The sequence below is a fragment of the Trichosurus vulpecula genome, chromosome 6, assembly GCF_011100635.1.
Source record: "Trichosurus vulpecula isolate mTriVul1 chromosome 6, mTriVul1.pri, whole genome shotgun sequence".
In the NCBI taxonomy this organism is placed as follows: domain Eukaryota; kingdom Metazoa; phylum Chordata; class Mammalia; order Diprotodontia; family Phalangeridae; genus Trichosurus; species Trichosurus vulpecula.
The window spans coordinates 259,750,347-259,778,283 of record NC_050578.1 but is presented as its reverse complement, the minus strand read 5'-3'; the positions used below and the strand labels follow the sequence as shown (position 1 = coordinate 259,778,283).

At 38.2% G+C, this 27,937-nt stretch overlaps 2 protein-coding genes and 2 pseudogenes across 2 annotated transcripts; all 4 read right to left on the bottom strand.

The window, feature by feature from the left end:
* Nucleotides 1–6,893: 6,893 nt before the first annotated feature.
* LOC118854207 (olfactory receptor 4B1-like) lies at nucleotides 6,894–7,823 on the bottom strand. The gene has a single exon (XM_036764551.1). It carries the CDS (start codon nucleotides 7,821–7,823, stop codon nucleotides 6,894–6,896), a length of 930 nt encoding a protein of 309 aa, XP_036620446.1.
* A 9,598-nt stretch (nucleotides 7,824–17,421) lies between these two features.
* Nucleotides 17,422–18,643, bottom strand: LOC118854077 (annotated as a pseudogene).
* A 230-nt stretch (nucleotides 18,644–18,873) lies between these two features.
* LOC118855466 lies at nucleotides 18,874–19,798 on the bottom strand (annotated as a pseudogene).
* A 6,969-nt stretch (nucleotides 19,799–26,767) lies between these two features.
* Nucleotides 26,768–27,697, bottom strand: LOC118854159 (olfactory receptor 4B1-like). The gene has a single exon (XM_036764497.1). The coding sequence runs from the start codon at nucleotides 27,695–27,697 to the stop codon at nucleotides 26,768–26,770; it is 930 nt and encodes a 309-aa protein (XP_036620392.1).
* Nucleotides 27,698–27,937: the final 240 nt, after the last annotated feature.

The following is a 27,937-nucleotide window of genomic DNA, read 5'->3' as shown; positions in this document are numbered from 1 at the left end:
GGTGGCCATATTCCATACAGTGATCGCTCCTCTTAGGAATCCAGTTATCTACTCCTTGAGAAATGCTGAAGTGAAGAATGCCATGAGGAAGCTGTGGGTCAGGGCACTGAAACAAGATGAGAAATGAAGGGGGTGAAATAGGACCTGTAGAATTACCTTCTCCTGAATCAGAATGGGAGGAAGTGGAAAAGGTAGCATGAATCCAGAGCACTTGATAGCTGGTCTAAACAATAATGTTGTAGAAATTTTTTAAATAAATTATCTGCCTTCCTCTTCTTTGTTGTTTCCATCACAATTTCTCCTCTGTATTCCATGACTAGTTAGTTGGGGTTTGTTGTGTTGTTGTTGTTGTTGTTTGTTTTGTATTTTTGTCTGGACCACTGCATTCTTCAATGGAGAGCATGATTGATATGGACACCTCCTCCAATAGGGCAGTTGAAAGTTTGATTGACTTTCACAGAGTCAAAAGTCAGGATACATCAAAGATGACACTTGAAATTACATATTCTTGACTCTGAGGCTGCCTCTCTATTATATCATCTGCCTCTAAATGTATATGAAGTTGTGTGTGTATTTACACTGTTTGGACTAGTATCTGTTTCCTTGAATATCTTGGTTCCAGTAAAGTGTAACAAGAAGGGTGCTCATCTAGTTCAGGGCTGTCCAAAACACAGGCCGTGTGCCCCCATAAGGCCGGCCTGTGTCCCCCACAAGCGCAGAAATTGATACAAATGCTTTGGGTAAAGCATGTATGGAGTTAAGCAAACCACTTAACCTCCCTAGACCCCACTCTCCTCATCTGTAAAATGGCACACACACACACACACACACACACACACACACACACACACACACACACACATTTTATTGTGAAAATCTAATGGAATTAAACATAAAAGCTTTGAAAAGTCCAATAAAAGTTGCAGGAAGACGTTGAACTGATTCAAAGAGAAATAAGAACCTGGAAAATGGAATACCCAGTGATTACAGTTGTGTAAATGGAAGAACACCAACCAAAATAACTTCAAACTGAACCCTGTGTGACTATAATGATCAAGGTCAACCCTGAGGAAGATCCCGGAGAAGACACCTTCCTGCCTGCTTTACAGAATCAAGGGATAAAGGGGGTGATATACTGGGAGACTTGATTGATGTGATGTAAGCATTTTTTTTTCCATATCTGGTTTTTTTTTCTTTCTTTTTATTCTTTCTTATGGGAAATGGCTCTCCAGGTGGGGAAGCTGAGAAAAATTCAGAAATGAGGGGAATGCAAAGAGAAAAGTTACCAATAAAAGATTTTAAAGCTCAATAAAGCATACTACCTATACCATGGAATGTAATTGTTACTCTAGTGTTAGATGTATGACAGAAAAGGTCACATCATGTATACACTCAAAGGATGTGTTATATCTCTAACCAATGGGAGAAAATCAACTCATTAGAAAATAATCAGATGATGCCACTCATTGTATTATCCCCACTTTTCTCATAAATGAGCTTCAAAGGCTCCAAGAAGTAAAAGTTTATTTGTGGGTCAGAGAAAACAAATAGTACTCCTATAAAAGGTCTGGGAAAAAGTGGAAACCAAGAAAAAAAGCAAGCCTTCTCCTGGAGACTGGTAAAGCCTTTGTATTTTGTAGTCATGCCTCCAATCTCAAGCCTCTCCTTTGTTCTATGGGTCTTATTGATCTCTGTACCTCATTAGAGTCTGGTCAGCAATCAGAAACACAAATATAACTCTCTCATCCTCATCACTGCATGATGAATTAGATCAAGAAGAATACATCACATTAGATCAAGAAGAATATCCTCTAATCTTCAATTTTCAATTGCTTTACTAAAGTATTGAGCTAGTACAATAGATAGAGTATTGGATTTAGAGTCAGGAAGACCTGAGTTCAAATCCCATCTTAAACACAAGCTATACAAACCTGAGCAAGCCAATGCTCTCAGGGTCAGTTTCCTAATCTGTAATATTAAGAATGAAAACAGCACCTTCCTCACAGGTTTGTTTTGAGGATCAAATGAAATAATATAAAGTGCTCTGCAAAGCTTAAATCACTATATAAGTGCTAGCTGTCATATTGTCTGCTCCCCACCCTTTTCTACCATTTTCCATGAGCCTAGAAGGTTGAGAAAATATACCACTTTTCCTTCGTTTTTAGTGCAACCCACATGGACATCTGAACTCAATTGGGAAGGGTTATTTAAAGTCTTGAGGTTTCTACCAGGTAGAATAAGAAGCAGGGGAATTCAAGCATGCCCCTTGTGTCATCATGCCTTACAAAGAGGAAAAAAATTAAAATGTCTTTTTCATACTTCATAATTTTGATCATTTAGCCCAACTCCTTAATTTTACTGATAATGAAACTGAGGTTCAGGGTGGTTAGGTAACTTGCCTAACATCACACAAGTAATGTATAGGTGGCAGAACCAAGATATGAACACAGATATTCTGAATCCAAATCCAACTGAAACAACTCCACATTACTGTAAATCACAGGGCAGAATGAGAAAAAAATCAAAGTTAGGGGAATTCAAGAGTAAATAGAAAGACAAGGGCATCACTAATAATGACTTGTATTAAAGTAATGTCATAGAGAACCTCATATAGATGACAAGCATGACCAGAATAGGTAATGGACTGATCTTGTATTGAAAGTGATGACAAATCAGTAGCCTGATATTGTATTCAGATGTACCCATGCAAAGTCAGAATCTTACTCCAATTCCTCATCTCAGGCAGGAGGAAATCATTAGTTCTTTCTTATCAAACATGCCAGTGGAGAATAGATCCTACCAAGCTAGAAAAGTTTAGCATATGGGCTCAGTAATGGATATATTCCATCTAAGGACAAGCCTCGCTAATTGTAGAAATACTTGTTTCCAGAAGGTTGGGGAATGCATAGCATGGGATGGAGAACAGGCCATGAAGACCGTCTACTAAAGAATAGGACTGGAGTGTGCTTCAGCACTTGGTGGGAGGGAGGTCCCTACACTGATGAAATCCCAAATTTTTGATTCACTTCAGTATCTGTTCTGTAAATTTCCTGTTCTGCATTGTTAAAAATGCTATCCTCCCTGACCCATGCAGACTTTCCCTGAATACCACTGTTTGCTCCTCTGTGTATAATTAAAGATAGGAGCCAAAGCAACATGGAGAAAACATGTAGCACAGAGACTTTATTAATCTGTTGGGAGGTGGCCATTTTTACAAGTCTCTAATCACTGAATCATGTATTGGGGAAAACTATGGGGGGGGTGACTTGGGAAATTTTAAAAAACACATGTAGTTTCAGTCAAAAGGTATCATATTATCTTTATTCAGTTCCCTGAATCTTAGAGAGGTACTTTCTTTATCAGTCATAGACTCCTCACATATAACATTGGGCAAGTCAGAGAGTATTGGATTTAGAATCAAAGGTTCTGGATTGAAGTCCTCAGTTCTCTGCTTCCTGTCTGTGTGATCTATCACTTACACTACTTGGGTCTCAGTTTCGTCACCTGAAAAATGAAGGGATTCAGCTGGATGGCATCTAAGTTCCCATCTCAGCCTCAATCTTTGATCACGAGAATTTAGTATTCTGAATGAATTTGTCAAGTCAGTAATAATTGTTAAGACTCCCATTTACATTAAATATTATAGTTTCAAAAGTTTTCTTGTAGTACCTCTGCCAGATAGGTAGTAATTATAGAAGATGGATTTTTGATCTGTTTGTCCATGGACAAAGGCAATATACATGGAATAGAAAACATGGAAGTCACAGAGATGTGGATTTAGGCTTGATATAAAGAAAAAGCTGCCTAATAAATAGAGCTGTTCAAAAATGAAATGGATTACCTAAGGAGATGGTGGGATTGCTTTCTTCAGCATTACCATCTCAGGGAGGTAACAAGATGGTGGCAGTGGTCACAACTTTAAATATTAACCTCAGTCTCTGTTTAATAATTGTGTAATCTATCAGTGTGTAAACTACCATTAGGTAGGGATAATTTATAAAAAGAAAAAAATGCCTAAAGACTTCTTCACATATTTTTAGCATTTCTAAAGCAGGTGATCCTTTTGTCTATCTTGTTTTAATTGATCTTTTGTTTTTGTATTACCTTTATTTCTGACTTCTCTGACTCTCCCCTACCCAAAGAGCTGTCTCGTACAGCAAAGATTTTTAAAAAAATAAAGAGAAATGTTCAATGTGTTGTTCACTCTCCTTGTTGTGGTGCTTATTCTTTTCCTCATTCTTCTTGCTTTACATTGTATCAGTTCATATAAGACTTCCCATACTTCTCTGTATTCTTCATGTTCTTTCAGCACAATAATATTCCATTATGTTCATGTGATAGCAACTTGTTTATCCATTCCCTAATTGTTGGGCATCAAATTTACTTTCAATTATATGCTGGCACAAAAAGTGCTGGGATGACTATTGTGGTGTATATATTTCTAAATTTTATCTCTTCTGGCATACGACTAGAATTGGGTTGGTATAGCATTCAGTTCTAACAACAAAACAATTTAATATGTCTGACATTGAGAAAGTATTTTAGCTTAGAAGATTATCAAAGCATTAATTATTTCATTGGAAGTCATTAAATCACAAGGAATCTCTTTTCTAGGCTACAATATTCCAAAAAACATTCTGCTTAAAATAGGGCCCACATTTGGACTCAGTGTAGACTCATAATGTTTCAGTTGCATGGGATGCTTGAGATCATCTCCAGTTTACTAGACTGAGATCCAAGGACAAAAAGCAATCGGCCATTCTGAAATCCTTATTATGTAAAAATATAGGTTACTTAAGGTCAGAAAACTGGTTCTCAAAATAGCCTCTCTCTTCCTTTTCTTGAAACATATCTTTAGTTGACTGACCAAAGCATATTTCAGACTGCAGCACAGTGGCTCTGGGAGAGCTCACCATATCTCCCAAGTATTATCATTGACTCATTCAGCTGAAATGTGACTAGACACATTGGTACTGGGGCAGATTTGGGGCAGATGCATTAAGTGGAAAAAACTACAAGGTGAAAATATGAGTAAGACCTTGTGAGATGAACACCTGGAAATCTCATTTTGTTTTTCAGATGCAGCCATTTTTGCTTGGAATTGGCTGAGAGGGGAAATTTAGACTACTGAGATGCCATTTTAGGTGTCACTTTTCTGACCAGAATGATGTTTGAAAGGGTGGACCTTTATTTTTAAAAATACCACCTCTGAGTGTATGTTCTTACTCTTGTATGCATTTCAAGATTCATAAGATAAAACAAATACATTTTACAGAAAGGAAGTTGTTTTTTAATTTATTGACTTCATTGGGGGAAAGTGTTGAACCCCATTTTATTATATATTATAAATATATTTTATGATAACATATTATTAGTATCATAATATAATATATACTATTATATATTAAATATTATAAATAATGATGTTCAATATCTGAGGGGGAATGGAGCTTTGTTACCAGTATCTCACAACAAACAGACTTATAGAGAAGGGTCACATTTAGTTTCATGTATATATAATGGCATAATTTCAGAAATTAATAGAAAGCCCACTGTTAAGAAATATAGATATCTCATAGGGAAATCATTGAATGAACTATCATTGAGCAAAGGTTAAAGAGTTAAGAACATCTGGTCATAAAGAACTCATGGCTCAAGTGTATTCCAGGATCTCTGTTGGTCATTGATGTGTCCAAGGCTCCAAAATTCCTTTGATGTACTGACTTCTGATTTTGGTCACTTACTCACTGACCCTGGCATGACAGCCCCTTCATCTTGAGGAAGGAAAAATAAGTTACAGAAATGAAACTCTTGTGTAAGAAAAATGAGTAGTCAAGCAAAACAAATCAATATTTTGATTCTTATTTAGGGGCAATGGTTTATGGGTAGTGATAGATATGAAGAAACAATGAACATCAAAAAAAATATTTTCAAGATGCACAAAAGAAAGCACAAATGAATACAGAAAATGCAAAAATAAAGCAATGCTGCCACCAACTTGTTAAATTGTATATGTGCATTTTTAATTTCTATTATGAAATTTTTAAATATATACATTAAAGAATAATTCTACATAGTGGAAGTCAACATTTTCTTATACAATCCTTTTCTTTTTCTTTTAATATTGAGATATATGTTTTCTGATAATTATAATTATAAAAAGAGAATTTTTTAAAAATATTGATGAAAGAAGTCCAGACATCAGGAAAAGATTGGCAAAGTACATCTATTGGGGAAAAGGTGGGGACTTGTACAGCTCCTTTGTTTCCTCTATATATAAGACCAGCCTGGAGTAGAAGGTGGTTGGCCTCTTCCTACAACATTGCATGAAATTCAAACATTGATCAGTGACCTTCTGCTCTTACTGCAGCACTACAAAGGGAGGGAGATATCCTGATTCCTGAAGTCTTACTGACTCCTTCATGGCCTGCATTTGTTTCTAAACTTTCTATTTACTTTGCTCTAAATATGTACGAACCAAGTGAGTTTTAGTCTTTATGACCCAGGTTCCTGGATGATGAGTGGTACAGAGCAGACTTGTCATAAATGTTTGTTTGTTGAATGATTGAGAGGTTAAGCCTAGATTTCGACCTGGAAATGACCATCTTGCCCAATGCCATTATGTTACAGGTGATAAAATCAAAACCCAGAGAGGTTACATGGATAACACTGGGTCACTCAAGTAGTCCTGGTTTTTGTCAGGACTCAAAAGAAGAGGCTTTGATTCTAAACCCAAGTGTCTGTTATCATATCTAGGTTCACACATGCTGCTTATAAAGACATGCATGAATTCCTTGCATAAGTTTGTTTCTGCTTCTTCTGTTACCATTCCAGAATGAAACTCAAAATAAGCACTATCACCAAAGTCACAATTCATTTTTATATACATATTTTCATTCCACTCCCAAGTTCACTTCCTTCCTCCACAGTCTCTTCATAGCAATCTTCACTTCTGCATTTCTCAAGCTATAAATAATGGGGTTCAACATTGGAGTGATCATCGTGTAGAACACAGCCACAAGTTTGTCTTCAGTGAAGGTGGAAGAGGTCCGCAAGTACACAAAGATGCCAGGAACAAAGAATAAGAGGACAACAGTGATGTGGGAGGCACAAGTGGAGAGGGCCTTGCGTCTCCCCTCTGCTGACTGGTTTCTCAAGTGAACCAAGATGACAACATAAGAAGAAATCAAGAAGAGAAGGGAAATCACCATGAATAAACCACTATCAACAAACACAACAAACCCTGCCACAAAAGTATCAGTACAGGCAAGCTTGAACAAGGGATGGAGGTCACAGAAATAATGGTCAATCACATTGGGACCACAGAAGGGCAATTGCACAGTGACTAGAAGCTGAACCACAGAGTGGAACATACCCCCTAGCCAGGAGCTAAACACCAACACATGACACACAGGACGGCTCATGATGGTCATGTAGTGCAGGGGTTTGCAGATGGCCACGTACCGGTCATAGGCCATCACTGTGAGCAGGAGGATCTCAGCAACTCCAAAGACATGGAAGAAAAAGAGCTGGGTCATGCAGCCATCAAAAGAGATGGTTTTATTCTCAGCCAATATGCCAGAAATGAATTTAGGAACAGTAGAAGAGGAGTAACAGATCTCTACTAGGGACAGGTGGCTAAGGAAGAAGTACATGGGGGAGTTCAGACTCTTGCTAGTGTTGACAATTAAGATGATGAGGCCATTGCCCAGCATTGTGGTCATGTACACAGGAAGAAACACCACAAAAGAAAGTATCTGTGCTTCTCGATCCTGGAAGAGCCCTGTGAATATAAACTGGGTCACATTGTTTGTAACAGCCATGGAATCCAATCATGTCATGTCAACTCTAAAGAAGTTCAATAGCCCTGAAATAAGACAAAAGAAGATAAGGCCAATGTAACTATTAGTATGTTTTCCTGCAACACGGACAACAAATACATTGATGATGGATCAATGGATTGATAGATCAATAGATACATTGATGTGTAAATGCATGGATGCATGAAGGCATGGATTAATGGAGGATGAATGGGTAGATGAATGGATGGATGGATGGATGCATGGATGGATGGATCAAAAGGTATTTACTAAGTGCTTCCTATGTGCAAACTCTGTGGTAAGTTCTAGGATTAGAACAGAATAGCAATACAGTTCCTGCTCTCACATTCTAATGGGGTAACATAACATATAGCAAGTTTTTTTTTAAAGTTTCTGTAAGTAAGGTACTTCAAAATGTTAAATCAAAAGAGTGAATAAAAATTTATAATATTTGATCTGACTATAGAAATTAAAAAGTTATACTCACATGAAAAAGTTGAATTTGAATCAGGAAATAATAAAAAAGAAACACAAATACTTTATATATTTAAAGAAACCAGGGTGGTGATCAAAAAAATAAAGAGACCATTGAAAATGAAAAGTATATGAATAAAAAACAATAGTCACTATTAAAATGACTTCATTTACAAATTTAAGGTTTTCAAAACATATTACACATTAACTTCTTTGATCTTCAAAACAACCTTATGAGTTACTACAAGTAACGCATTATGAATTAGTATAAGTATTAATATCTCTATTTTATATCTCAATGAAGCAATAAACATTTATTAAGTGCTTTCTGTGTGCCAAGAACATTAGGGATATGAAATCTAAGGATGAAATCTATGAGTAAGCTGAAATTTAGAGACGTCACACACCTGGTGACTTCTGAAGGCTGACCTTGAACTCAAGCAGCTTCTGACATCAAAGCCAGTGCTCTTTCCATCACATTACACTGAATAAATATATGGACAATCAATGATATGGCAACTAAAATTGAAAAGTTACCTGAACTGCAAAAAAGATTAAAAGAGAAAACCATCCTCAGTGGGACTCTTCAATAGCCTGTTAAAGAAAGACGACGAGCCGAACAGAAAGATAAATGAGATGTTAGACACATGAACAGAATACCAGAAAGATGTGTTGTTTTTCAGTCATGTCTGACTCTTCATGAGCCCATTTGGGGTTTTCTCAGCAAAGACACTGGAGTAGTTTTTCATTTGCTTCTCCAGCTCATTGTATACATGAGGAAACTGAAGCAACCAGGATAAAGTGACTTCTCCAGGGTCACAAAGCTAGCAAGTATCTGAGACCAGATTTGAATTCAGGTCTTTTTGACTCCAGTCCTGGTGCTCTAACCACTGCATCAGTAGAAGAATAACTGACTGGATCTTAGGATTATAAATGCAGTGCTGGAAGGGACCACAGAGATCATCCAATCCAACTATTTCATATTATTGTTAGGAAACTGAGACCCAAGGAGACAATGGTAAGTGACTTACCTAACGTCACACAGGTAGTAAGCATCTCAATTAGTGTTCAAACTCAGCTTCTCTGACTCTGGAGAGAGTTCTTCCCTATGTACACTGTTGACTATCAGGGAACTTAGTTTCTATTCAAAACACACAGGAAACATTTACCAAAACTGATCACACTTTACTCCAAATAAAGAATTTACCAAAAAAGACAGAAAAACAAAACTTGAAATGCAACTGTTATTAACATAATTTAAATTTTAAAAAATAACCAAAAAGTGAATTGTGTCAAAAGGCAGAAGACCAGATAGAGACTGTTGAGAAAACTGTGATTTATTTCTAATTACTTTTGTGATACAAAGCTATCCTTGAAATACTGGTATAAATTCAACTTGACCATAAAGAATATTTTTGATACATTGCAGGTTTTATTTCCTTATATTTTTCTTAATCTTTTCTTGATACCATAATATTCTCTCTTTCTCTTTCTTTCTCTCTCTCTCTCTCCGTGTGTGTGTGTGTGTGTACATCTCTCTGTCTCTCTTTCTCTTTCTGTCTTTCTCTCTCTGTCCCTCTCTTCACTTTTTCTGATTTGTGGATCAGAACCACATACACTTACAAGTCAATCCTATTGAGCATTTGAAAACAAAAACTCTTCAAACCTAGAGAAGGAAGGTACTTGACCTGAAGATCTAACACCATTAAAGGAAGTAGGAGGGTGCTAGCAAATGTCTAACTGGCTCTCAAAAATCTCTGATGGACTATCAAGCTTAATCTCTACTTTTAACATTTTCTTAATCAATTTCTTAAGTCTAAACATTCAACAAAACAGTAAATCAAGTTTCGTAACACTTTGTAGTGTCTACCAATTTCTGAGGTGAAAATGCTCACACTGAAAATGGGCTCTTCAGAGAGTGAGAGCTGGCCCCAGCACCCACTTGCAGGAGAGTAAGAACCTTTATCTCCATTGAACAAGTGATCCAAGGATATGCATGGGCCATTCTTGAACTAGAAGCAAAACTGATCATCTATTACAACAAAAAAACCTTCCAATTCTCTAATGATCAGAAAAATGCTAATGAAAATAACCTTGAAATTCTCCTTTTTCACCCATCAAAATGCCAAAGGTGATGAAAATGATCAAATTAAATGCTGGTTTGGCTGTGATTAAAAAACAAATCAACCACATTGTTCCACTCTTGGCTGACCTCTGGATTGGTTCAGACTTTCTGGAAAGCAACAGGACATTATGCCACAATAGAAGCTACAAATCCAGCTTAGCTACCCAGAAAATGTTTTCAAAAAAGGAAGTAGAAACAAGCAAGACAATGACTATGTTTTGAACACAGATAAGTCCCAATTAGTAAAAGTAATGGATCCCATAAAGTGATCTCATTATGCAAATTTGCCTTATTGTATGCAATAAATACATGTAAATATAGAGATCAGTTCCAATCTATATATCAAGAATAGTATGTATAATCTCTGTATTGATCTTAAAGGTCAACAAATGATAAAAATTAGTGGTCTCATGATAATTTACAATCTCTTTTCCTTTCCTAATTTATTTTAAATAGTATTTTTTCTTTACTCTCAGCACAAAAATTGAAGGGAGGGAGAATTGGGTAGGAGTTTGAAAAAATTTGGACTCCAAAAGCATTTGACATGTTGAATAACCAAAAAGATTGAACAGAATTTTAAAAGAATTAAGAGTTGTCAATGGTAGTCAGACATTTTCAAGGAATGAGAGACAGCAGATGGACAGCCAAGAAGATGCCCTGGTATACACAAGATCTTTTTAAAGAACTAGTGAAAGATTCTTAGTGCTTCCAATGGATCCTCCATGGGAAGGGGAGGAGAAAGAGGGAGTGAATGAGAAGATGACAAGAATCACAGCAGATGAGAAAACGGAGAAGGAGACATAAGAGATTCCTTCCTTGTTATGATTCTATTTCTCATAAAATAAATGCTTTTATACCTGATGTTCTACTTCAATACATGCATACACACATAGCTCCACTTCCCCATATTCTTGGGTTGATCAGGTCTAAAAATATTGTGACTTAAACTGATGCATATGTCGATATGTGTGTATACATGCATATGTATATATATGTGTGTGTGTGTGTGTGTGTGTGTGCGTGTGCTATATATGTATATCATATATACATGTTTAAACAAAATAAATATATTAGATGCTTCTAGCCTTTGCAAAGACTTCATAATAGGACTTCATAAATGATTGGGTATGCGTGGTGAGAGAAAGTTAAGGATGACACCTAGATTATAAGCCTGAGTAACTGAGAGGAAGGGGATGCCCTCAACAGAAATGGGAAATTGAAGAAGAAAGGAGGGTTTCAGGGAGGAAGATTCGGGGTTCTGCTATGGACATGTTGGGTTTCAGGTGCCTGTTGCACATCCAGTGTGAGATATCCAAGAAAAGATTGAAGATGCAAAATGGGTGCCAGAAGAGATACCAGGGCTGGATACATAAGTATGGGAATCATAGGCATAAAGATTAAATTAACAAAATGGAGCTGATGAGATCAATAAATGAAGTAGTACAGAAGAGTGAGAGAAGGATGCTAGACAAACCCTTGGCAAAAGCCCATGGTTAATGCTCATGACCTGGATGAAGAGCTCACAGTGAAGAATGAGGAATGGACCTTAAAATATTGAACATAGAATTCACAGGTGTAGAGGATTTATAATATAAAATATTCAGGGTCATAACTATAAAGGACCTAGAGATCATCTAGTCCAACTTTTTCATTTGACCAAAGAGAATAAATGAGACCCAGAAAGAAGAGACTTGCTCAAGGCCCCCCTACTACTGAGCATCAACACCCTACTAGAACCTGTCTCTCCATTCAATGCTCTTTCCACTACACAGTCTTCCCTTCCCTATGACCTCAACTTTGTTATTGATATTGCTCAATCACAGTTTATAACTTGCCTTCACCTACACCAATTCTCAAGATAATCCATGATCTCTAAAAACAAGCAAACTGTGTCCTGCTGGCAGGTAAATCATTGAGAGCCCAGTTGAAGATTACACGGCCAAACCTTTTGTCCCTTCCCCTAGAAAGAGAAAAGAATTATGAAAGGCAACAAAGCCACAGTTACTCACATTGTGTGACATCAGAGATTCACCTGCATAATTTCAATGCTGAGGTGCCCTAACCTTATAAAATGCAGTAACCCAAGAGTTAAGATCAGGAGATAAAATTCTCTGAGGTCTCTTTTGGTTCCCTTGGGAGAGAACTTTGCCAAAGAAATAATGACTTGGAGAAAGGTTGAATGCTTGCTTCAATTATTTATTTATTATTCTGAGTCTTTACCCATTTCTAGAGGAACAGTGGTAGTTGTCTCCGTGGCAGGTAGTGTTGGCTGACCAGTATTACATCCTTTCTACTACTTCCTTTCTAGTGATTTAATTAGTTGCACTATGTTACAGTTAGCTTGCTTTTCAGTTGTTCAGTCATTTCAGTCATGTCTGACTCTTTCTGACACCATTTGGCATTTTTCTTTAGTTTGCCATTCCCTTCTCCAGCTCATTTGTACAGATGAAGAACTGAAACAAAGTTAAATAACTTGTCCAGGGTCACACAAACAGTAAGTGTTTGAGATGAGATTTGACCTCCAAAAGATGAGTCTTTCTGACTTCACACCGAGCACTCTTTCCACTGGCTGCCATAGCTTGCTTTTAACCTAGAGGAAATATAATGTCATGTATGTTCCATGTGCCCCATTCCTCTGCTACTTTGTGGAGTTTATACCAGAGAAAAAGTTATTAATATTATCATAATAGTTCAGAGCCCTCACTTAGGAAAATATCTAATGATATTTTGTTCTCAGCCTTAATTTAAATTTTATTTATTCACAGATCATTCATGGTTTACATTTATTTGAGACAAAATCAAGATTCAGGAAATACTAAAGTAAAAGAAGCAAGTAAAACATATTACAGTACCAGTTGTAGGATAGGGAAAGGATGGAGAAACAGTGGGTAAAGAGAGACATTATAGAATTTCCTCTAACCTCTGGGAGCCAAAATCTCAGAGTAAGAAATAAGTCATTCCCACCCTCCCTTACTGATCTCTAAAAACACAGAAAATTTTACCCCAGGAAAAACCCTGGAACAGCTTAGCCAGCAGAAAGACAGGGTACAGTAGTCTTGTAGCCCAGGAAGCTTTGGGGATTAACAGGAAAGGTCCCTCTCACTCTGGTGGAAGGGGAGTAGTACAGAACAAGAGGCATTCCTGCAAGCCAGAGGCAAGCCACACATCACCAAACCAGGGGAATATCTTCAACTCCAAGGTGGTGGAGGAGGCAAGCACCAACACCAGGATCCCCCTCCCCCCTGAGTGCCTTGACAAAGGCAGTGGAACCAGTAGACTCCATATTGAAAACTAACGTGCACTGGCAGCAGTCCTTCGGCAGCCAATCCTCCAAGTCCTTTCGTACAACTCCAGTAGGCAGGCATCAGTCAGTAGCCAAACATTCCAGTGCTTCGAAGAATTCCTGGTCAACAGCCATCCTCCAGGCGCCAGAAGCCCCAGGCCCACCCTGAGAGCTTCAGTGTTGCTGACTACATCTTAGCACCAGGCAACCTGCCATACCCCTACAGCCTCCAGCTGAGGCCTCAGCACCTGAGGCCTCAGCACACAAAGCCAGTGACCAGGCCACTAGCCCCCAGAACAAGAGGCCAGTACCCCTTCTGCTCCAGCAGGAGACCCCAACTTTATAAGCCAGGAAATAGGCAAACACCATGAACAAAAAGCAGAAACAGACAATGACCATGGATTCTTACTATGGGGACAGGGAAGATCAAAACACAAATTCAGAAGAGTACAACATTGTCAATATACCAACATCTGAAATCTCAAAGAAGAATATGAACTGGTCTCAAGCTCAAAAAGACTTCTTGGAAGATCTCAAGAAGGATTTTAAAAGTCAAATAAGAGAGGCAGAAGAAAAATTGGGAAAAGAAATGAGATGTATGCAAAAGAGTCAATAGCTTGGAAAAGAAAGGACAAAAATGGATTGTAGAAAACAAGTTCTTAAAAAATACAATTGACAAAAGGGAGGAAAAAAGTACACTGAACAAAAGTAGAATTGGACAAATGGAAAAAAAGGCACAAAAACTCACGAAAGAGAACTCCTTAAAAAGTTTAATGGGCCAAATTGAAAAGGATGTACAAATTCTAATTGAAGAAGACAATTCATTAAAAATTAGAATTGGGCAAGTGGAAGCTAATGACTCTATGAAACAGCAAGAATCAGTCAAACAAAATCAAAATAATGAAAAAATAGAAGAAAACATAAAGTGCCTCATTAGAAAAACTACAGACCTGGAAAATATATCCAGGAGAGATAATTTTAAAATTATGGTCTATGTGAAAGTCATGATGAGAAAAAGAGCCTGAACAACATTTTCCACAAACTCAGCAAGGGGAACTTCCCTGAGGTCCTAGAACCAGAGGGTAAAATAATCATCAAAACAATACACCAATCACCTCCTGAAAGAGATGTCAAACTGAAAATATCAAGGACTGTTATAGCCAAATTCCAAAATTTCCATGTCAAAAAGAAAATACTGCAAGCAGCCACAAAGAAATGATTTCAATCTCATGGAACCACAGTGAGGATTATGCAGGACTTTCTACAATAAAAGATCAGAGGACTTGGAATATGATATGCCATAAGGCAAAGGAGCTTGGATTCAAACCAAGGATCAACTACACATCAAAACTGAGGATAATCTTTCACTGGAGCGGATACACATTCAGTGAAATAGGGGACTTCCAAACTTTCCTATGGAAAAGACCAGAGCTCACCAGAAAATTTGATCTTCAAATACAAAACTCAGGAGAGGCATAAAAAGGTAAACAGGAAAGAAAAAAACATGTTATTCAATAAGGGCAAACTGTTTACATCCCTACAAGGGAAGATTATACTTGTAACTCCTGAGAACTGAATCTTTGTTATGACATTTAAAACAGGCATACGTAGACAGAGGGTGTGGGTATAAGTTGACTTTGATGTGATGATAAAAAATCTAATTAAGTGGCAAAAAGGGATTATTTTGGGACATGAGGAAAACAGGAGGCAGAAGAGGGCAAATTAAATCAAATGAAGAAGCACAAAGACCTATTACAGTAGAGTGAAAGAAGGGAGGGGCATGCATATTCTTTGAACCTTACTCTCATCAGATTGGTGTTGTGCTCTGGCCCCCCCTTAGTTTCTCCATCCTGCCCCAGCTCACCCCACTGTTTGTACTCCCATCTCCACGGACCCCACTGTTTGTGTTCCCTTCTCCACGGAAATAATCCTGCCTCAGCTTGTCCCACTGTTTGTGTTCCCATCTCCACAGAAATCAAATTGTGTTCTTTCCCTTTGAGTACCCTGACCATACCCCTGCTCTGGGCTGTTTGTTTTGAGTCTTTACTCCAAACAGTCCCTAGCTTGAATAAATCCACATCCAAATTTATATCCGGGTCTCGCTTGCTTTTCTTCGGCACAACATTTCTGGAGGCCCCAGCGAGATTTGGGGGTGGCCTGTGGCACCCACCGAGACCTGGGCCAGGTGGGGTCTCGTCCTCAGGTAGTGGGTGTCTCCTCATCCCGACCTTTAGGGGAGCCAGCCTCTGAGACTAACTGTTATTGAACAGAAGTTAAAGATTTAAGAACATCTGATCATGAATGAATTCATGGCCCAAGTGTATTCTACCACCTCACTCTGTTGGTCATTGAAATGTCCAAGTCTCCAAAATTCTTTTGATGTGCTGACTTCTGCTTTTGGTGACTCGCTCATTCACTCACTGACCCTGGGATGACAGCCTCTTTACCTTGAGGAAAGAAAAATAAGTTCCAGAAATAAAGCTCTTGTGTAACATAAATGAGTAGTCAAGAAAAACAAATCAACATATTAATTTTTATTTAGGGGCAGGGGTTTATGAGTAGTGAGAGATATGAGAAACAAAGAACATCAATAAAATATTTTATGCACAAAAGAAAGCAAAATTAATACAGGAAAATGCAAAAGTAAAGCAACCATGTTACCAGCTTGTTAAATTATATGCATTTATAGGTGTGTTTAACTTCTGTTATGGAATTTTTTAATATTCACATTAAAGAATAATTCTACATAATGGAAGTCCACATTTCTTACACAATCCTCTCCTTTTTCTTTTAATATTGAAATATATGTTTGTTGATAATTATAAAATTCACAATAAAAAAGATAATTTAAAAAAAAAGGTTGATGAAAGAAGTGCAGACATCAGGAAAAGACCAGCAAAGTACATCATTTGGGGAGAAAGTGGGGACTTCCTAGTGTCTCTTTAACTACACCACAGTAGAGTTTGTTTTTTTCCTCTAAATGTAAGACCAGCCCAGAATAGGAGGAAATTGGCCTCTTTCTACAACACTGCAAGAAATTCATACAGTGATGTGTGAGGAGAGGCTCATGCTGGAGTACTATGAAGGGAGGAGAGCATCCTGAGTCCACCACACTTAGTGACCCATTCAATGACTGTATTAATTTTTATATCTTGTATCTACTTCTCTATAAAGATGTATGAATCAAGGGAATTTTGGTCTTTGCATCCTAGCTTCCAGGATGATGACTGGCACAGAGTAGACTTGTCATAAATGTTTGTTGAATGGTTGAGAGGTCAAGCCTAGATTTAGAGTTGGAAAAGATCATCTTGCCCAATGTCACTATCTTATAGGTGATAAAACTGAAACCCATAGGGGTTACATGGATGACCCTGGGTCACTCAAGTAGTCCTGGTTTTTGTCAGGACTCAAAAGAAGAGACTTTGACTCTAAATCCAAGACGTTGTTACAATATCCAGTTTCTTTTTTTTATGCAACAAATTTTATTCAGCATAATCAGTCCCAACACTCAGCACAAAAAGTTTACAGAGAATAGAAAGTGCGTTATTAATAACATCCAGTCTTTTTACTAAAAGAAAACAGAAAATGTATTATTGATTCCAAATATCTTACATTTGAGTGACACTGCAATAACTTATTCTGGGCACCTACTGACAGAGAGAGAAGAGAAGACAAGACTTGTCAAAGGAAAGCTCATTGCCCAGCTGACACCTGCAAATTCAGTAGAGATCACTGAGGCCCGCAGTCTTTCTTGCTTACTGCATTAATGCCCTTAGCTGAAACTGTTTCCGGGATAGAAGTCGAACATGCTTCAGAAAGACATCTAGGTCTATCACTCCCCTTCTTAAGGCTTCCCCCAGGTAAAAGATGGTGTCCTCAATTGCATTTTCCTCTGCATACAAGTTCAGGCTCTGCCTGTAGAGTGGGGCTGTGGGAATGATAACCTCATCAATGTCATTGTTCTCAGACTGATTTTCCATTTTCTCCAAAGCAGAACTGAGCTCTTCATCCTTCTTTTTCAGTAATTCAATGTTTTTATCAACTTCGGCCACTTCTTGGTCCAAGCGGGTTACCGTCTCTTCCAGTTTCTGATGACCTTTCTTCAGGTCCTCCTCTGTATGCTTTAAGGCATTGAGCTCTGCATGGGCACGATCTATTTCCTCTTTCATTCACCATCTCAGCTTGTCACTAACTGCTGAAATGAGAGATGCTCGGACAGTGTCCTCACTGATTGTGCCATCCCTGCTGGGACCAACAATGGTCACAGGAGGCTGGGAAGGGTATTGAGAACTTGTGGTTGGAGGGTACTCTCCACCTGGTGGTGGGTAAGGATAACCTGGGAAACCACTGGGATTGGGAGGGTGTCCAGGCGGGTATGAAGTTGTTCCACTTGAAATACCTGGCATATAGGAAGTATTTGGTGGTCCTGCTGCTTGGTATGGTGGATAGGAGGCTGAAACAGTAGGACGTGGAAACACTAGAGGCTCGTCTCCAAATACCACAATCATTACTTGAATCAGACCCAGTAAGTCAGACTGTGGATGCTTCCACTCATGTAAACAAGGAAGATAGATCTTTCCATTTGCATCAACATGCTTCCCTGTTTTAATGGTCATCGAAGTGGTAGGCTTAACAAAACAGATAGGGGGATTATACGGATATGTGTCCAGAAGCCACAGGCATATTATGATATTGTATATGTTATCTCTATAAGGCACAGGAATTGTTCCAGTAAGGCTTAATGATGGCTAGAATTGCCATCATTAAAGACATAAGAATCCAGTACCGGTTTGAGATCCTTGTACAGTGTAATAACATTGACAGTTTCCTGTACAGTTAGGTCTCGGTACTTGTACTTGCTCAGCATTTTCTTCAGCTGGCTCTCCGGCACCGCCATGATGGCCACCTCGCACCCCCAAGCCCACAAGCTCAGCCGCTCGGGCGCTGTGCCAGGCCACCCTACACAATCGACTCACCCAGCCTCAGCCACCCCACCCTCTTCACCCCCCTTCGGCTTCCTCTGCCACAATATCCAGTTTCACACATGCTACTTTTAAAGACACAGATGAATTCCTTGCATAAGTTTATTTCTGCTTTTTCTGTAGCCATTCCAGAATCAAATTCAAAATAAGCACTATCACCTATCACAATTCATTTTTATATACACATTTTCATTCCCTTCCCAAGCTCACTTTCTTCCTCCACAACCTCTTCATAGCAATCTTTACTTCTCCATTACTCAAAGTATAAATAATGGAGTTCAACATTGGAGTAACAATCATGTAGAACACAGCCACAACTTTGTCTTCATTGATGGTGGAAGAGGGCTGCAAGTACAGAAAGATGGCAAGAACAAATAATAAGAGGACAACAGTGATGTGGGAGGCACAAGTGGAGAGGGCCTTGCGTCTCCCCTCTGCTGACTGGTTTCTCAAGTGAACCAAGATGACAACATAAGAAGACATTAAAAAGACAAAGAAAATCACACAGAATAAACCACCACTGGCAAACACAATAATTCCTGCCACAAAAGTATCAGTACAGGCAAGCTCGAACAAGGGATGGAGGATGCAGAAATAATGGCTACCCACATGGGGACCAAAGAAGGGCAATTGGACAGTGATATGAATCTGAAAGACAGAATGGTTTAGCCCCTAGCCAGGAGCTAAACACCAGCACATGACACACAGGACGGCTTATGGTGGTCATGTAGTGCAGAGATTTACAAATAGCCACATACCAGTCATGGGCCATCACTGTGAGGAGGATCTCAGAAACTCCAAATAAATGGAAGAAAAAGATCTGGGTCATGCAGCCATCCAAGGAGATGGTTTTATTCTCAGCCAATAAACCAGAAATGAATTTAGGAACAATAGTAGAGGAGTAACAGATCTCTACTAAGGACAGGTGGCTAAGGAAGAAGTACATGGGGGAATTCAGGCTCTTGCTAGTGTTGACAGTTAAGATTATGAGGCCATTGCCCAACACTGTGGTCACGTATAAAGGAAGAAACACCACAAATAAAACTCTCTGTACTTCTCAATCCTGAAAGAGCCCCATGAATATTAACTGGGTCACTTTGTTTTTAACAGCCATGGAATCCAATGACACAATATCAACTCTAAAGAAGCTCAACAGCCCTGAAATATGAATCCAGTCATCTACTCCTTGAGAATGGTGAAGTGAAGAATGCCATGAGGAAGCTGTGGGTCAAGGCACTGAAACAAGATGAGAAATGAAGGGGGTGAAATAGGACCTGTAGAATTACCCTCTTCTGAATCAGAATGGGAGGAAGTGGAAAAGGTAGCATGAATCCAGAGCACTAAATAGCTGTTCCTAACAATAATCTTTTAGAAATTTTTTAAACAAATTATCTGCCTTCCCCTTCTTTGTCATTTCCCTAATATTTTCGTCCTCTGTATTTCATGACTAATTGGGGTTTGTTGTGTTGTTGTTGTTGTTCGTTTTGTATTTTGGTCTGGACCACTGCATTCCTCAATGGAGAGCATGATTGATATGGACACCTCCTCCATTAGGGCAGGTGAAAGTTTAATTGACTTTCTCAGAGTCAAAAGTCAGGATGTATCCAAGATGACACTTGAAATTACATATTCCTGACTCTGAGGCTGACTCTCAACCGTGTCAAGTGCCTCTAAATGTACATAAAGTTGCGTATGTACTTACACTACTTGGACTAGTATCTGTTTTCTTGAATACCCTGGTTCTAGTAAAGTGTAACAAGAAGGGTGCTCATTTGGTTCAGGGCTGTCCAAAACACAGGCTGTGTGCCCCCATGAGCCCAGCCTGTGTCCACCACAAACAGAAATTGATACAAATGCTTTACTTAGAGCATGTATGGAGTTAAGCAAATCACTTAACCTCCCTAGATCCTACTCTCCTCGTCTGTAAAATGGCACACACACACACACACACACACACACACACACACACACACACACACACACACACTTTATTGTGAAAATTGAATGGAATTAAATGTAAAAGCTTTGAAAAGTACAATAAAAGTTGCAGGAAGACTATGAACAGATTCAAAGAGAAATAAGAAGCTGGAAAACGGTATACGCAATGACTACAGTTGTGTAAATGGAAGAACATCAGCCAAAATCACTTCAAACTGAACTCTGTGTGACTATAATGATCAAACTTAACCCTGAAGAAGAGATAGAAGAAGGCACCTTCCTCCCTGCTTTACAGAACTGAGGGATAAAGGGGATGATACACTGCATGTGCTGGGAGACTTGCTTGATGTCCGGCTTACTTCTGCTCATCTGATTTTTTTCTTTCTTTTCTTATTCTTTGTTATGGGAAATGGCTTTCCAGGTGGGGAAGGCGAGAAAAATTGATAAATGAGGGGAATGCAAAGAGAAAAGTTACCAATAAAAGATTTTAAAGCTCAATAAAACATACTACCTATACCATGGAATGTAATTGTTACTCTTGTGTTAGAAGTATGACAAAAAAGGCCCTATCATGTATACACTCAAGGGATATGTTATATCTCTAACCAATGGGAGAAACTCAACTCATTAGATGATGCCACTCACTGTATTATCCCCACTCTTCTCGTAAATGAGCTTCAAAGGCTCCAAGAAGTAAAAGCCTATTTGTAGGTCAGAGAAAACTAATAGTACTACTGTAAAAGGTCAGGGAAAAAGTGGAAACCTAGAAAAAAGCAAGGCTTCTCCTGGAGCCTGGTAAAGCCTTTGTATTTTATAGTCATGCCTCCAATCTCAAGCCTCTCCTTTGTTCTACAGGTCTTATAGATCTCTGCACCTCTTAAGAGTTTAGTCAGCAATCAGAAACACAAATATGACTCTCTCATCCTCATCACTGCATGACGAATTAGATCAAGAAGAATTCACAGTCTGATATCCTCTAATCTTCAGTTTTCAATTGCTTTACTAAAGTATCGAGCTAGTACAGTAGATAGAGTATTGGACTTAGAGTCAGGAAGACCTAAGTTCAAATCCGATCTTAAACACAAGCTATATAAACCTGGGCAACCCACTGCTCTCAGGCTCAGTTTCCTTATCTGTAAAATTAGGAATGAAAACAGCATCTACCTCACAGGTTTGTTTTGAGGATCAAATGATATGATACAGATAAGGTGCTCTGCAAATCATAAATCACTATATAAGTGCTAGCTGTCATATTGTCTGCTCCCCACACTTTTCTAGCATTTTCCATGAGCCTAGAAGTTTGAGAAAATATACCATTTTGTTTTCATATTTAGTGCAACCCACATGAACATCTGAACCCAATTGGACAGGGTTATTTAAAGTCTTGAGGTTGCTACCAGGTAGAATAAGAAGCAGGGGAATTAGAGCATGCCCCTTGTGTCATTATGCTTGCAAAGAGGAAAAAAATTAAAATGTCTTTTTCATACTTCATAATTTTAATCATCTAGTTCAACACTTTAACCTTACTGATAATGAAACTGAGGTTCAGGGTGGTTAGGTGACTTGCCTAACATCATACAAGTAATGTGTAAGTGGCAGAAGCAGGATCTGAATCCACATATTCTGAATCCTAATCCATTAAGTCCACTATGTCCACCATTCAATCCACACTGGATCATGCATATCATTAATATCCAGGATCCACTGAAACAGCTCCCCATTACTGTAAATTATGTGGCAGGAAGAGAAAAAAATCAAATATGGGGGGATTCAAGGGTTAGTAGAAATACAAGGACATGGTAGGTTTGAGGAGTCAAGGCACATTGCTAATTATGACTTGTATTAAAGTAATGTCATAGGGAGCCTCATATAGATGACAAGCATGACCAGAATAGGTAATGGACTGATCTTGTATTGAAAGTGATGACAAATCAGCAGCCTAAGGATTGTATTCAGATGCACCCATGCAAAGTCAGAATCTTACTCCAATTCCTCATCTCAGGCAGGAGGAAATCATTAGTTCTTTCTTATCAAACATGCCAGTGGAGAATAGATCCTACCAAGCTAGAAAAGTTTAGCATATGGGCTCAGTAATGGATATATTCCATCTAAGGACAAGCCTCACTAATTGTAGAAATACTTGTTTCCAGAAGGTTGGGAAATGCATAGCATGGGATGGAGAACAGACCATGAAGACCATCTACTAAAGAATAGTACTGGAGTGTGCTTCAGCACATGGTGGGAGGGAGGTCCCTACACTGATGAAATCCCAAATTTTGGATTCACTTCAGTATCTGTTCTGTGAATTTCCTGTTCTGCATTGTTAAAAATGCTATCCTTCCTGACCCATGCAGACTTTCCCTGAATACCACTGTTTGCTCCTCTGTGTATAATTAAAGATAGGAGCCAAAGCAACATGGAGAAAACATGTAGCACAGAGACTTTATTAATCTGTTGGGAGGTGGCCATTTTTACAAGTCTCTAATCACTGAATCATGTATTGGGGAAAACTATGGGGGGGTGGCTTGGGAAATTTTAAAAAACACATGTAGTTTCAGTCAAAAGGTATCATAATGTCTTCATTCAGTTCCCTGAATCTTAGAGAGGTACTTTCTTTGTTAGTCATAGATGCCTCACGTATAACATTGGGCAAGTCAGAGAGTGTTGGTTTTAGAATCAAAGGTTCTGGATTGAAGTCCTCAGTTCTCTGCTTCCTGTCTGTGTGATCTATCACTTACATTACTTGGGTCTCAGGTCCTCCTCTGAAAAATGAAGGGATTCAGCTGGATGGCATCTAAGTTCCCATCTCAGCCTCAATCTTTGATCATGAGAATTTAGTATTCTGGATGAATTTGTCAAGTCAGTAATAATTGTTAAGACTCCCATTTACATTAAATATTATAGTTTCAAAAGTTTTCTTGTAGTACCTCTGTCAGGTAGGTTGTAGAATTATAGAAGAGGGATTTTTGATCTGTTTGTCCATGGACAAAGGCAATATACATGGAATAGAAAACATGGAAGTCACAGAGATGTGGATTTAGGCTTGATATAAAGAAAAAGCTGCCTAATAAATAGAGCTGTTCAAAAATAAAATGGATTACCTAAGGAGATGGTGGGATTGCTTTCTTCAGCAGTACCATCTCAGGGAGGTAACAAGATGGTGGCAGTGGTCACAACTTTAAATATTAACCTCAGTCTCTGTTTAATGATTGTGTAAGCTATTGATGTGTAAACTATCATTAGGTAGGGGTAATTTATAAAAAGAAAAAAATGCCTAAAGACTTCTTCACATATTTTTAGCATTTCTAAAGCAGATGGTCCTTTTGTTTATCTTATTTTAATTAATTGATCTTTTGTTTTTGCATTACCTTTATTTCTGACTACTTTATTTCTCCCTACTCCCGTGCCCAAAAAGCTATCTCTTACAGCAAAGATTTTTTTAAAAAAATAAAGAGAAATGTTCAACGTGTTGTTCACTCTCCTTATGTTATGGTCGTTGTGGTGCTTATTCTTTTCCTGGTTCTTCTTGCTTTACCTTGTGTCAGTTCCTATAAGCCTTCCCATACTTCTCTGTATTCTTCATATTCTTTCAGCGCAATAACATTCTATTACATTCATGTGATGACAACTTGTTTATCCATTCCCTAATTGTTGGGCATCAACTTTACTTCAAGTTATTTACTAGCACAAAAAGTGCTGGTATGACTATTATTGTGTATATAAGATATTTCTAAATTTGATCCCTTCTGGCGTATGCCTCAAAGTGGGATGGTACAGCATTCAGTTCTAACAACAACACAATTTAATATGTCTGACAATCAGAAAGTATTTTAACTTAGGAAGTTGTCAAAGCATTAATTATTTCATTGGAAGTTATTACATTATCAAGAATCTCTTTTCTAGGCTGCAATATTCCAAAAAACATTCTGCTTAAAATAGGGCCCACATTTGGACTCAGTGTAGACTCATAATGTTTCAGTTGCATGGGATGCTTGAGATCATCTCCAGTTTACTAGGCTGAGAATCAAGGACAAAAAAAAAAATCTACCATTCTGAAATCCTTATTATGTAAAAATACAGGATACTTAAGGTCAGAAAACTGGTTCTAAAAATAGCCTCTCTCTTCTTTTTCTCGAAACATATCTTTAGTTGACTGACCAAAGCATATTTCAGACTGCAGCACAGTGACTCTGGGAGAGCTCACCATATCTCCCAAGTATTATCATTGACCCATTCAGCTGAAACATGACTCTAGACACTTTGGTACTGGGGCAGATTTGGGCAGATGCATTAAGTGGAAAAAAGTACAAGATGAAAATATGAGTAAGACCTAGTGAGATGAGCCCCTGGAAATCTCATTTTGGCTTTCAAATGCAGCCATTTTTGCTTGGAATTGGCTGAGAGGGGAAATTGGGACTACTGAGATGCCATTTTAGGTGTCACATTTCTGACCAGAATGATGTTTTAAAGGGTGGATGTTTATTTTTAAAAATAACACCTCTGAGTGTATTTTTGTGCTCTTGTAAGCATTTCATAAGATTCATAAGATGAAACAAATATATTTTATAAAATGGAAGCTGTTTTTTAATTTATTGACTTCATTGGGGGAAAGTTTTGAACCCCATTTTATTATATATTATAAATATATTTTATGATAACATATTATTAGTATTATGATATATACTATTATGTATTAAACATTATAAATAATGATGTTCAATATCTGAGAGGGAATGGAGCTTTGTTACCAGTGTCTCACAACAAACAGACTTGTAGAGAAGGGTCATATTTAGTTTCATGTATATGTAATGGCATAATTTCAGAAATTAATAGAAAGCCCACTGTTTAAAAATATAGATATGTCATAGGGAAATCATTGTATGAACTATCATTGAGCAAAGGTTAAAGAGTTAAGAACATCTGGTCATAAAGAACTCATGGCTCAAGTGTATTCCAGGATCTCTGTTGGTCATTGATGTGTCCAAGGCTCCAAAATTCCTTTGATGTACTGACTTCTGGTTTTGGTCACTTGCTCACCATCCCTGACATGACAGCCCCTTCATCTTGAGGAAGGAAAAATAAGTTCCAGAAATGAAATTCTTCTGTAACAAAATGAGTAGTCAAGCAAAACAAATCAATATTTTGATTCTTATTTAGGGGCCAGGGTTTATGGGTAGTGATAGACATGAAGAAACAATGAATATCAAAAAAAAAATATTTTCAAGATGCACAAGAGAAAGCACAAATGAATACAGAAAATTCAAAAATAAAGCAATGCTGCTATTACCTTGTTAAATTGTATATGTGTGCATTTAATTTCCATTATAAAATGTTTAAATATATACATTAAAGAATGATTCTACATAATGGAAGTCCACATTTTCTTATACAATCCGATTCTTTTTTTAGTATTGAAATATATGTTTGCTGATAATTATAAATATAAAGAGAATTTTTAAGGAAAAGATTAGCAAGATACATCTATTGGGAAAATATGGGGACTTGTAGAGTTTCTTTGTTTCCTCTACATGTAAGATCAGCCTAGAGTAGAAGGTAGTTGGCCTCTTCCTATGACATTGCATGAAATTCAAACATTAATCAGTGAGCTTCTGAACTCACTGTAGCACTACAAAGGGAGGGAGAGATCCTGATTCCTGAAGTCTTACTGACTCCTTCATGGCCTGCATTTATTTCTAAACTTTCTATTTAATTTGGTCTAAATATGTACAAACCAAATGAGTTTTGGTCTTTACGTCCCAGCTTCCTGGAGAATGAGTGGTACAGAGTAGACTTGTCATAAATGTTTATTTGCTGAATGATTGAGAGGTCAAGCCTAGATTTAGACCTGGAAATGACCATCTTGCCAATGTCACCATCTCATAGGCGATAAAATCAAAACCCAGAGAGGTTACATGGATAACACTGGGTCACTCAAGTAGTCCTGGTTTTTGTCAGGACTCAAAAGAAGAGACTTTGACTCTAAATCCAAGTCTCTGTTACCATATCTAGGTTCACACATGCTGCTTATAAAGACATGCATGAATTCCTTGCATAAGTTTGTTTCTGCTTCTTCTGTACCATTCCAGAATGAAACTCAAAATAAGCACTATCACCAAAGTCACAATTCATTTTTATATACATATTTTCATTCCACTCCCAAGTTCACTTCCTTCCTCCACAGTCTCTTCATAGCAATCTTCACTTCTGCATTTCTCAAGCTATAAATAATGGGGTTCAACATTGGAGTGATCATCGTGTAGAACACAGCCACAAGTTTGTCTTCAGTGAAGGTGGAAGAGGGCCGCAAGTACACAAAGATCGCAGGACCAAAGAATAAGAGGACGACAGTGATGTGGGAGGCACAAGTGGAGAGGGCCTTGTGTCTCCCCTTTGCTGACTGGTTTCTCAAGTGAACCAAGATGACAACATAAGAAGAAATCAAGAAGAGAAGGGAAATCACAGAGAATAAACCACTATCAGCAAACACAACAAACCCTGCCACAAAAGTTTCAGTACATGCAAGCTTGAACAAGGGATGGAGGTCACAGAAATAATGGTCAATCACATTGGGACCACAGAAGGGCAATTGCACAGTGACAAGAAACTGAACCACAGAGTGGAACACGCCCCCTAACCAGGAGCTAAGCACCAATACATGACACACGGGACGGCTCATGATGGTCATGTAGTGCAGAGGTTTACAGATGGCCACGTACCGGTCATAGGCCATCACTGTGAGCAGGAGAATCTCAGCAACTCCAAAGACATGGAAGAAAAAGAGCTGGGTCATGCACCCATCAAAAGAGATGGTTTTATTCTCAGCCAATATGCCAGAAATGAATTTAGGAACAGTAGTAGAGGAGTAACAGATCTCTACTAAGGACAGGTGGCTAAGGAAGAAGTGCATGGGGGAGCTCAGACTCTTGGTAGTGTTGACAATTAAGATGATGAGGCCATTGCCCAACATTGTGGCCACGTACACAAGAACAAACACCACAAAAGAAACTCTCTGTGCTTCTCGATCCTGGAAGAGCCCTGTGAATATAAACTGGGTCACATTGTTTCTAACAGCCATGGAATCCAATCATGTCATATCAACTCTAAAGAAGTTCAACAGCCCTGAAATAAGACAAAAGAAGATACGGCCACTGTAACTATTAAGATGTTCTCCTGCAACAAAGACAACAAATGGATGGATAGATGGATGGATCAATGGATCAATGGATACATTGATGCATAAATGCATGGATGCATGAATGCATTGATTAATGGAGGATGAATGGGTAGATGAATGGATGGATGAATGTATGGATGG

Bases quoted from the DNA above. Each gene is read 5' to 3' on its own strand.
- LOC118854207 (XM_036764551.1), bottom strand. From the start codon at position 7,823: ATGGCTGTTACAAACAATGTGACCCAGTTTATATTCACAGGGCTCTTC.
- LOC118854159 (XM_036764497.1), bottom strand. From the start codon at position 27,697: ATGGCTGTTAGAAACAATGTGACCCAGTTTATATTCACAGGGCTCTTC.